The 12,580-nt window shown below is 41.0% G+C and overlaps 1 protein-coding gene across 1 annotated transcript; it reads right to left on the bottom strand.

Annotated features, from left to right (window-relative positions):
- Nucleotides 1–5,084: 5,084 nt before the first annotated feature.
- Nucleotides 5,085–7,517, bottom strand: LOC118662164 (tetratricopeptide repeat protein 30B-like). The gene has a single exon (XM_036320782.1). It carries the CDS (start codon nucleotides 7,229–7,231, stop codon nucleotides 5,234–5,236), a length of 1,998 nt encoding a protein of 665 aa, XP_036176675.1. The 5' UTR covers nucleotides 7,232–7,517; the 3' UTR covers nucleotides 5,085–5,233.
- Nucleotides 7,518–12,580: the final 5,063 nt, after the last annotated feature.

Raw genomic sequence — 12,580 nt, 5'->3', positions numbered from 1 at the left:
CTTGCAGCTTCCTGAGCCCATGGCTGCCATAGCCCACGGCTGCCGTGAGCCCCGGGCCCCGCAGCCACTGTGGCTTTGTCCCGATGGACGTCTGGAAGATGTCTGCCCTAATTAGCATATTACCCTTTTATTAGTACATAGATAGTTCTGTCATATTGCTTGTTTTTGTTTTTTAATATATTTTTATTGATATCAGAGAGGAAGGGAGAGGGTGAGAGAGAAACATTAATTATGAGAATCATTGATTGGCTGCCTCCTGGATGGCCCTTACTGAGGATCGAACCTGAAACTAGAGCATATGCCCTTGACCGGAATCGAACCAGGGAGGGATCCTTCAGTCCACGGGCCACTGAGCAAAACCAGCTAGGGCCTGTCATATCCTTTGTACTTTGTATTTCATTGTGCCGAACTGAGAAGATACTCTTTAAAAATGACTGAAACTTGTCACTGTAAATCTGTGAAGAAACTCAGGGGAAGGTATAGTTCTAAAGGCTAAGAACACAGTACGAAGAGCTCCATTCTGGAGAGTGTGTGTTTGCTCTTTTTCTTCTCTACCAACTACAAGTCACTTTCCCTATTGGGGCCTAATTTCTTCTTTTGTAAAATGAACATCTCTGAGGTCCCTTCTCAGTCTCAGTGATTCTGAGTCTACGTATTTTTGCTGAAAACTACCCTGGAATTGATCATTGCATTAATAATTTATTTTTTAATTTACCCCTTATTAGCCAGACATTGTGTAGGCACTTAACCCTACACAAGAGGTAATGACTATTTTTGCAACAAACTTGTTTAGTGAGTATATCGTCCCCTTTTTATTGGTGAAATACCAGGTTTAGCAAGGTTGAGTTACACCCACTGTAGGTAGCTGAGTAATGGTGTTGCTGAGATATGGAGCCAGGTGTGACAGAACCCAGTGCCTCTTTGCTTCGCTGCTCTACACTGCCTGTGCTGGGTAGTATACAGAATTTCTGCTTAAAAAAAATCCTCACCCGAAGACACTTTCATTGATTTTTAGAGAAAGGGGAAGGGAGAGAGAGAGAGAATATTGATCAGCTGCTTATGCACCCTGACCAGGGATTGGACCCATGACCTTTTGGTGTACGGGACAAGGCTCCAACCGAGCCACACCGGCCAGGGCCAGAATTTCTGCTTTTTAAAGTAGACTATTAGTCACGGCCCTCTACAGAGGGCATCAGTAATAAAACAGTCTCCTCCTGTCTATGGAGTAGGAGCCTCAAAAATATCAGAAGCCTTTTGCTTCTGATGCTGTCTTTCTCTGGAAATGTTTAATCCATTGATGCCTTTATGAAACTCGTAAAAGGAAGTGCTGCATTTGATGGACTTAATAACTTTGCATTTTTATAACTTTAGTATTATATTCCTTTGAGCTGCACTTAAAAGTGTAAGAATAACCTATTACTATAAGTTATACATCTTCCTATAGAGAGACTGGAAATTGAAAGAACTGTTTAACACTAAAGAAATGTTTTATTATAACATAGAGCCTATCTATATTAAAAAAAAAATCACAGTTCCTTAACATTGCTAACTTAATTAAGTTGCTGTTGAAGGATTTGGACTACATTAAGGTACTCAAAAAGTTGTGTATATCTTATAGCTAAAATGGAAATATAAGTTTAGAATCTGGTGATTACAGTAATGGTAATTATGTGGTTGGACAAACAAGAACCCAGAGTTACTGAAACTAAGGGTGTATATAGCACAGTAAGTGAATACAAAAAAACAACAACAAAAAACAACACCCAAAAACATCAAATATCACTTAAATCCCACTGGAAGATCAACAAGGGATAAAAGGCAGTTAGTGAATGGTGGATAGTGAGCTGAAAGTCACACTATTGCTAGGAAGCTACTTCGTGTGACAGAAAATAACTTCAGGAAAGCAGCACAACTTCCCATATATGTCCATATCGCCCATAGTTATTAAGAAAAAGACAAAGGAACCTAAGATGAAAACTGCATTAGAAAATGCTGAGGTTCACCTGAAATAAAAAGCTTTTCTTTGGTGATGTTATCCTTTTAAAATTGGGTGGTAGCCACACTCTGCTTACCTGGACAGACCTCCAGCACTGCTTACCTCAGACTCCAGTGTGGAAATGAGCCCACGCAAGGATTATAGACAGGGAAGAGGGGTCAGAAAGTTACTCCCCTAAATCTTCCCCTCCAAGCCATTTACCCTTCTTATCTCACATTTCCTAGTAAGCTTATTTATTTGTACATCTAGAAACAAATTATTCTAACCTCAGGTCAAACCTATCACTGACAATTCTATACGGATTCTACCTGAGGTACCCTTCTGAGGTTTGAGGCCATACCTGTATGTTCCTATATCACCCTCTGGGAGGGAAGGTCATCTGCCCAATGACCCACCTCCATCTCACACAGTTTTCCCATTTCCCGGTTGTCCATGAATGGGTAAGGGTTAGCCATTATACACCTGACCTTTAAAAATGGCATTAGTATGAACATTCATGCCACAGCTGGGGCCAAATTCAAGGAGGGGCTGTCATGAGTAATATGTCATGCTACTGACCAAAGGAGTCTGCTTGGTTGCTCTGCACACAAAGATCAAGTTCTTGTTCATGTCTGAGAAAATGAAAATAACTACTTGTGTACAAACACATGCTTATATTCTGAACATGTGGAGATGGGGGGGTTGGCTAATATTATAAAATACTGCATTTAATATCTGACCTCTTTAAAATATGCTAGGCAGATATTTTGACGGAATCTTAATGGACTAAAGCTTTAGAAATACAGGGAAATCTTTTTTGTGTGTGGAGAAACAGTGCACTAAGTTCATATGTCCTAGGAGCATAGAACAAAGCTTTTCATCAGAGTTTTAGGAATGAAAGCCTTCATTCAAATGGCAAAATACGGAGTCATTGTAAAGTCATTAGCCTGTTAGTGTCAATAAGCAGAGCTGAGTACTTTAAAGGTGAGCTTAAAAAAGCATATCCTAAAAATAAAGGAAAACAAGTGCCTGGGGACTTAGGAACACCCTCACAATCCCAGTCTCCTCCAGTAGGCGTGGCTCATGAGTCTTTGCTGTCACGAGGTAGCCATCTATCAATCCAGGGGGGCGCCTCTCTGGAGAACCACAGTAAGAAAGGGGACAAATGCCATGCCTGACCTTTATTCCTTTACTCATTGGTAGGAGCAGTCAGGATTTCCTGATGCATTACTCACTAGGAAATCCCAGCTGCCCAGCGGCAAAGGGTTAAAAACTGTTCTCAAAAGCTTTTTATGTTCTGAAAAGCTAAATTACACATAGATGCAAACCACAAACACACAGCACCTGGGTAAATAAAGTGTAGCTGAATAAAGGCCTGGCTATTTGCAAAAGGGAATCTGGAAAACATTTACTTTGGGGTGGTTAGTGTTACTTACACTTTATGCTTTTTTTTTCTTAAGAAAAAAGTAGTTTAGAGGAAATGTGCAAAATAAAATCAGAATTTTAACATGGCTGTTGAAAATAAGATTTCAGTTCATTTACTTTCCAGATCTTAAGGGGCTATGAAGCTTGAGAGAAGCACAGAGCTACTGCACAAAAACAGCAACGTTTTTAATACAAATATTGTTAAAGAACATTTTCTAGGTATATACCTATGCAATGGAATGCACAGAAGAGATCATTAAACATTGTCCTCCAAATATGGGGTGAAACATAAAAATGGTAAATGGTATCAACATTAAAAATGCTGTGAATTCAAGACCACTGTACTTCAGAATAAGCCAACATTTCTGATAGATGTAACAGAAAATGAACACCCTGGAGGTCATGTTACAGAGGATTTATGCTGAGCATACTTCTGAGTACCAAAGTGGCTAAGTGATTTCTCCTTGAAGGAAAAAAATCATCTCATTATGGCAGGGGGTTCATTAACTTTCAGTAGAAAACTATTAGGTTGAACCATAAGAAATTGTTAGTAGGTCAAAAACTGAAAATCAGCAATTTCATATAATTCAACCTAGTACTTTTTTATTTTTTCCTAAGCCAAATCATGTTGGTGTTGACTGATTTGTGGAAAGAAAAGGGGTGGGAAAATTACTAAGTGGAATTAGTGGAGTTCTTATTGGGAGGGTTCTGGGTGTGAAGCTAGCATTGTGAAACTGTCAGATAATGTTACAGAATTGACATTTCATTGTGACAGAAGTAGGAGAGAAGTTTGATGAGGTCATGGGAATAATGTAGATTTTTGCTTACCCAAGAGGATACAACATGCAAACAAATCTAGCATTAACATATCCTTAGCAGGAAACAAAAAAGTAGTAATTAGAACTGAGTTTTCAGGGTACCTCTACCATGAGTCACTGTGAATGATAAATGAGAGCAGTCAGGAAAAAGAGTAATAGTATATCTATCTCGTTCATATATTCAAATTAACAAAGGAAGAAAACCATTCTTTACAACACAGCATCATAAGGCTGTTAAAAGCACCAGACGTCCCACCGAGTCTTGCACATTTAAAAGAAACATAACCTAAGTAATTTTGGTTACATAGAATGTTACATCTATATTTAAAAACCCTGGCAAAACATCCTAAAGTCTATGTAAATGTATGCATTACAAATTAATTATGAGGGCTAATGGTGAGGTGAGAGGACACAATCCCCAATGTTTTATACATTTAATTGATTTCAGAGAGGAAGGGAGAGGGAGATAGAAACATCAATGATGAGAGAGAATCACTGGCTGCATCCTGCATGCCCCCTACTGGGGATTGAGCCTGCAACCCAGGCATGTGCCCTGACCAGGAATTGAACCCTGACCTCCTGGTTCATGGGTCAATGCTCACCCACAGTGGCCAGGCCCTAACGTTATTATTAAAAGACTAGAAATTCTATATAGTAATCAATGAATTCTAGGCTTGATAGTGCCAAGTTCTTGGATAATGTAATCCTTGTGCAAGGGACTCTCAAAATACAACAAAGTACACATGATAACAAAGAAAAGGGAACATAGGCATTACAAGTCCTAACACATAGTATCCCCATTCCATTTTGAATGTTTCACAGATACATGTCCAAAATTCTTATATTTCAGTTAGTGAAGATTTTAAAAACATGTTAATCAAATTATTTTATTATGACTGTAAATTATACAAAGTTCAACATGTAACAAAGTAAAGATACCAATGGCTAAATACAAATAAAACAGTACAAAATACAGATATAAACCAATTATGCTATAAGCCATTATAAGACATGACTACATATTCCATCCTGTAATCTCATAAATCAAAGCTTTTAATTGTCTGGATTCATATGTGACCGTATTCTTTCCAATATGCATTCTTTCTTCTTCCAGGGGTTGTTCAATAACAGCAGGCACGTTCCTGCCATAAACTTCACAGTGTTCTAGAAACTGCACGCATTCTTGAAAAACATTCTCACGAATCACGATCTTATGTTTTGACATGTTTTCTAATAAGGACAAGAAGCATCTTTTGGCATAGTACCAGGTATCAGTTCCCAGTTTTTTATTGTAAGGTTCCAAGCTTTTGATAACTCGAGAAATCCCAAAGTCATAATTACCTTTGGCACAGTAAAGTGTCCCGATCACCAAATTCACAATGCAGAGATGGTAGGTTTTCTTATCTGGGTCATCATAGGAGAGCTGCTCTTCCTCCTTTTCAATCTTCCTCATCAACTCCTCAGCTTCTTCATTTTGACTTGTCATAATATATGAAACACAGAGGTTAGCCAATACAATAGCACTCACATTCAGGATGTTGTTATAATGCTTCTTGACTATGGGCTCATAAAAACCGATGGCTTCTTTGTATTTGTTTTCCTGCATGAACAGAACATGAGCCACATTCAGCTTCCATACATCATGGTCATTGCAGAATTCCACAGATTTGCGGAAGATCTTTTCTACCATTGAATAATTTTCAAGGTTCCAGTAGATCTTTGCCTGGGCCATCAATACGGGAATATACTTCTCCAGGATGTCATCATATTCATTCACTGCCTTTTTGACCCCTTCATCATCTCTAATGTGTCTTCCTTCCTGCACTTGCATGGTGAGTTTCCGAAGTTGCTCAGTCAGCATCCCGGCTAGCCCATCCAGCTTAATGAAGGCCTCTTCAGGAGCTGTCTGGCAAGTAATCATGGCATCTAAGAAGTCATAGAGATAAGGTGTGAGGAACTTATAAGTCAAGTGGGCATTCTCTGCCAGGACATCGGCTGCTAGGTCAAAATACTCATATTTGCAGTAGAGCAGCAACAGGTTGCCAAAGGTCTCTGGGGGGAAGGGGTTCTGTTGGAGCAAAAACTGTAGCTTTTCAAACCCTTCTGTAGGCCTGGCATCCATATTCATCAGTGCCTGGTTGTGCAGGGTCACAGGGTCTAACTCTTCCTCTGCCCTTGGTGGCATGTCAGTGAGGGCTTCCTGGGCCACCTCATAGTTTTTCAGTTGGTATTCTATGGCTGCCTTAAGGTTGAAGGCTTCCACCAGTGCAGTCTGGTGAAGAACTAAAGTGTTGCCAACACTGTGAACATCAATGCCCTCGGTGGTCATGCCCACACCTAGCTCTGGGTGCTGGCGGATGCCACGCTCCACAATGTCAGCGATATGCTTCAGCGCTGGGCCATACTGTCGGCTGCTATAATAGGCCAAAGCCAGATTGTAGGAAAGGTCAGGCCGGTAGCCCGAGGCCTGCAGGGCTGTAAAGAACTTGGAACATGCAGCTTGATACTGTCCCTCCTTGTAGAGCAAACAACCCAGGTTGACCTGGCTATCTGACTCGTTCTCACCCCCACCGTCTTCACCCCCGTCCCCACTCAGAAGCTGCTCCACCAGGCTCCTGGCCCCGGGGAGATCGCCCTCGCTGTACTTGATAGCAGCTTGGAGACGGAGGACCCGGCTGTGGTAGGCGGGGTTGTCCAACAGGAGGAAGGCGACCCGGGTGGCCTCGGGATAAAGGCAGGCCTTGTACAGCGCCTGGGCCTGGTACAGGCGGTACTGCTCCAGCTCCGGGTGCAGCTGGCTCAGCTGCTCATAGCACTCGGCCGCCATGGGGAACTCCTGCAGGCGGTAGTAGCAGTAGCCCAGCAGCGACAGGCCGGCGCGGCTCCTCGGGCTCCGCTGCAGCTCCCTGCCCAGCAGCTGCACCGCCTCGGCGTAGCGGGAGTCCCGGATGAGCCGGTACACGGCCGCGGTGAACTCCCCGTCGGGGATCGGCGTACTGCCCAGCCCCGCCATAACCGCCAAGATGCCTGTGCGTCCCAGTTACCAAGGCAACAAGCCAACCGGAAACGGAAAACCGCAAAGAAGTTTGGTTGTTTTGTTTGTTTGTTTTGCAGGTTCCCAAAGTTACTTTTAGCGGAAGGGTCATACTAGGAAGAAGTCATGAATGTGAGGTGTCCATACCTGATCTCGCTCCGGATGAGTCCAGGAATGTGAGCATCATTAGTTTGTGAGGGGAGAGAAATCGGCCTTAAGTAATTCAGCGAAGGAATTCCTCCTCCCGGCATGCACGGGTTCAATTGCGCCTTCGCGGGAACGTGCTCGCGTTGCATCCTGGGAGGCGTAGTCTCTGAGCGGCCGGGAGATGAGGCTTGGCTCACCTGTGTTCCTGTGGCAGGTGAGGGTTGCCACCTACCTGTTGCGCTGCTCGGGTCTCAGACTTGGAGCAGGGAGGTTTAGTTCTGAAGTCCCTTGGGTTTTGGAGCCTTATAGGCGGTGTTGTCGTATGGTGCGGTTTCCCGTCGTTTTAGTGAAAGGAACAGAAATGGAAAAGGCGCAATGTCAACTTTTTGTTTCTCCCGGAATTAGAATCAGTTGTTTTCTGGCCGCCCTGAGGGCACAGGTTCTAAGAACAGAATAGTGCAGCGACAAGGAGTCCTTATTTTGAAGTTTCCAAAGATAAACAACAAGAAAGAGTGCTTTGGGTGGTACCTGGTACTGGGAGAGGATTGGTTGGCTTTAGTTTCAAGTGTCTCCCGCCCCGAGTTTTCCGCAACGATGGATATTAGCGAGCACTTATTAGAGTAACCTGGTCCTACAGCCTGCCTTGATCCTCCAGCGGTCACAATGAAGTAGAAACATTGGGAAAAAATTGTGAGCTCGTTTTTTACAAGAATGAAAAAAACAACAACAAAAACCCACAAACAAAAAGTGTTCCATTTCCTATGAACTCTTACTCTTCTAACTCTCTAGACCAGTGGTTCTCAACCTTGGCTGCACATTAGAATCACCTGGGAATTAGAATCACCTGATTTCTGGGCCTCATCCTCCGGAAATTCTGTTTCTTTGTTACTAATGTTGTGGCCCCACCCCATAACAAAGAAACAGAGTTTCCAGAGGATGAGGCCCAGAAATCAGGATTTTAAAAAGATTCCCAGGTGATTCTAATGTACAGCCAAGGTTGAGAACCACTGCTCTAGATCTACCCTACCTAATTAGCCAGTCTGTGGTGTGTGTGTGTGTGTGTGTGTGTGTGTGTGTGAGTGTGTGAGAGAGAGAGAGAGAGAGAGAGAGAGAGAGAGAGAGAGAGAGAGGGAGAGAGAGAACAAACCTGTACTTGTCAGGCTTTAATAATGTTTTTGGATATCACTGAGATGAAAAAAATTAGATTTTCTTTCAGTTAAATTTCTTTTTAAATTGCCTACACTTTAATTCTCTCTCCCTCCCCCCACCCCCATATTCTTAGTTTGAAGATTTCTGTGGAGATTTGTTAGACTGTACAAGAAACCATTCTGGATTTTATTTTTTCCCTTCATCATGTATTTGGAATAGATTCTCTGGATTCCATGTTACTACCTCAGGGCTATTTTTATATAAATTCTTTTGACTTTAATAGTGCCTATCATGGGGCAGTGAAAAACTAGGGACTTAATTATCTTATAAAATGACATTGGATGACTAATAAAAAAAATATCCATAGTTTAGGCTGACCTGGACACTCTAGAATTTGTGGGAGATGAATATACTTTTTTAGTCAAACATTTGAGAAGTAGTCGAAGATAACAAAAGACAGAACTAGCTTATTCCAGTGAGGTACTGGTAAATGTTCAACTTTCATGATAATAAAATTAACTATAATTTATGAACATCTATCACATGCAGTCCCTCTGCTGGTGGCCTGGCGTGAAGGGGTTGTCTTTCATACTCTTCTATGATTTTCATTAGCCTAACAACCACACAAATGAATATAGTTCAAGTAAAAGCACGTCTTTGCTATATAATTAAAGACTTTAATGCAAATCCCTTATCTGCCTCTTCCATAGTATTGCTGCCCATAAATATTTTCTATATATACGTGTTGGAGCCACCATCAACCATATTGCATAGCACTCTATTAGACTATTCATATATATTATCTCTAATTTTAATAATCTCCCCGTATCCTGCATTTACAGAGGGAAAAAAGCAGCTGACTCATGATATACAAAATATAAATTCATTAGGAAATAGTTAACTGATGAATTAATTGAATCAATGTATCACATCAGAATTCAGTTTTGAAGGAATACTAGTCTTGCTTTTTTGGATTGTTATTTTCCCATTAAAACAAACAACTGTCCGACCAGTGTGGTTCAGTGGTTGAGCATCAACCTATGAACCAGGAGGTCACTGTTCAATTCCCCATCAGGGCACATGCTGGGGTTGCAGGCTTGATCCTAGGTAGGGGGCATGCAGGAGGCAGCCAATCAATTATTTTCTCTCATCATTGATGTTCCTACCTCTCACTCCCTCTCTCTTCCTCTCTGAAATCAATAAAAATATATTTTAAAAAAGAATATTGGTAAGGAACCAGCCCTTTGAAAAACAATAACCAACTTTGTTTGAGCAGTAGAATTTGAACTTCCTGGCCTGAGTTGCAGCTGTGAGCAGATGTTAAGAAGTGATTAGTGAGAGGTGGTCTAGGTTTTGAGAAAATGCTGTTGGCCTCAGGGTGGATTTTGCTGCATAAGAGGAGGCATGCTTACCACATAGAAGAATTTCATTCAGGCCAAATGTATAGAAGCTGAAAGCATGATGTTTGGTTCCTAACATGCTTATCTTTCTGCCTCCCAAAATGTGAGATGATCAAATTCCATGTACATTCTACTTGGCATTCTCTTTTAAAACTAATTGGAAATTGTTGTTTCTTATTTCTCTTGTAACATGACTACTTCTTTTTGGTACATATTGTTTACTTATGAGTATTTCAACCATAGCTATGGTTAAACATCTTCCTTGATAAAAACCTACAACATCATGTTCTAAGTTATCATTTCTGTTTCTTGTTCATTCCAGACCATCTTCTACAGGATGGCCCACTTGAGAGGCTCAGTATCCTTGCTTCCTCTGGAGTCCCTGTGTGTGTGCATTGATTTTTTTTTTGTCCCTATATGACCCTCTTTCCACTACCTTTTGCCTCTTCCTCCCCACCCCCATCCTATAAATGGGAGAAAAGAATAAATTAGTGCCAAATTTGTAATGTAGTTCACTAATAGGAGTAATCTTTTAAGACGTTTGGAAAAGACTATATGCTTAATCAACATTTGGAAACATTTATGCTCAGTTGTTGAGAAATTTAACCTCTTGAAAGCTTAGTCATTTTTCTCTGGTAGTTCCAGCTCTATTCATATTTTATGTATAATATATGTCCATCTTGATATATTTTGCTCGTGATCAAATAGTTTCTTTCTAGAAGTCCAATGCACTATCCAATGCCAGAGCCAGGTTAAGCAAATAGCTCCTATTTATCCAAAGTAATTTATTAGGCAGAACACAATAACATGGTTTATAAGAAGGAATTATCAGGGAAGACACAATTGTGGGTACAGCCATTGAAAAATTCATTCCCCGCAGTTGGAGTGTGTTATCAAATGCACTGGTGGGGCTGTTACCCAAATCACTTAATTTGAGCATTTTTCACTGCTCCTATTTCAGAGAGATAAGAAATGATTCATGGTATCACTTATTTTTGCCAAGAGTGATACCTTTCATGGTGAGATATATCCTGTCTATGCTTGTTTTCATTTTTGTAACATAGCCATGAAAATAATACATTGGTGGGAAAGGTCTTGAAGTCCATGGTCAGAAGATGATATTTCTTTTTTTTAAAAAAAATCTTTATTGTTGAAAGTATTATGCATGTTCCCCTTTTCCGCCATTGATGCCTTCTGGCCCGCACTTACCCCCCACCACGGGCCTTCACCACACCATGGGTCTGTCTCTATGGGTTATGCATATATGCATACAAGTTCTTCCCATCTACCCCCACCTCTCCTCTGAGATTCAACAGTCTATTCCATACTTCTATTTCTCTGGATCTATTTTGTTCATCAGTTTATTTTGTTCATTAGATTCCACATATGAGTGAGATCATGTGATATTTATCTTTCTCTGGATGGCTTATTGAACTTAACATAATACTCTCCAGGTCCTTCCATGCTGTCTCAAAGGGTAAGAGATCCTTCTCTTTTACTGCTTCATAGTATTCCATGGTGTAAATGTACCACAGCTGTATCTACTGATGGGCGCTTGGGCTGTTTCCAGATCTTAGCTATTGTAAATTGTGTTACTGTGAATTCTGGGGTGCATCTATTCTTTCTGATTGGTGTTTCAGGTTTCTTAGGATATACGCTTAGAAGTGGGATCACTGGGTCAAATGGCAGTTCCATGTTTAATTTTTTGAGGAAACTCCATACTGCTTTTCATAGTGGCTTAAAGAAAGATGTCATCAGTCTCTGAACATATTGTCTGGCTTGCAAAGCCTCCAAATTCTTTTTCCATCAGAGAGTGTCCCATGAAGGCTTTAATTATCAGCTATCCAATTGTCTGCAAAGTACTGTACTAGACCTTAAGGCTTTTTTCATTACTCTCTGGAGAGTTATGAAACACATTCCTGGGGCCTGTGCACTAAGGGACCAACACAGAAACCAAGCCTGTCTTTCAAGTCTCCTGCTCCCACACCCCCCAAATCCAGTGAATCAGGTTCTGACAATTCTGCCTCTGAAATATTTCAACCACTTTTATTTCTCTTCAATTTCTACCACTGCTGCTCTGATTTATTCCACCACCGTCTCTCTCCTGGACCTGTTTCAATGTTCCTAAATGGCTTTCCCTCGTCTCTTCATGGGGCACTTTCAAAGATTTCAAAGCACTTTATGTCCCTCTTGTGTTTTACATTGGGACTCTCATTAAGCCTTTAAATGCACTTTACCATTCCTCCCAGGAGATCATAAGATCCTTGTTCAACATAGAACTCTAGGGAATTCTCTTCCTAAGTCAGAGCTTCTGTCTCAGGTGGGTAGGATATCATTCACCCCAATGTTTCTTGCTGCTTGACTATGCGAATATCTTGGGACTGAGCCTTCATATGATTTGGAAAGGAATGGTTGCTAGATATGGTATTAGAAGTTGATGTATAAAGCTCATTTGATTTAGTCACTTTCTTCTAGTGAGGATTCTAATAACATTATTTTGTTTTATAAGCCCATAATAGCTTTTCTTCTGGGTCTCTATGCCATGGAGGTGTTCTTTGCCCTCTCTGTGGCTTTTAATCTTTAGAGGTAGTTTTGTCCTTTTCTAGCCCCAGAACCCTGCAGACCTAGAATA

The sequence above is a fragment of the Myotis myotis genome, unplaced genomic scaffold, assembly GCF_014108235.1.
Source record: "Myotis myotis isolate mMyoMyo1 unplaced genomic scaffold, mMyoMyo1.p scaffold_m19_p_8, whole genome shotgun sequence".
Taxonomy (NCBI): Eukaryota; Metazoa; Chordata; class Mammalia; order Chiroptera; family Vespertilionidae; genus Myotis; species Myotis myotis.
The sequence above is the reverse complement of the archived record's forward strand: the minus strand, read 5'-3'. Positions and strand labels throughout refer to the sequence as shown.

Coding starts and splice junctions, on each gene's coding strand:
- LOC118662164 (XM_036320782.1), bottom strand. CDS start 7,231: ATGGCGGGGCTGGGCAGTACGCCGATCCCCGACGGGGAGTTCACCGCG.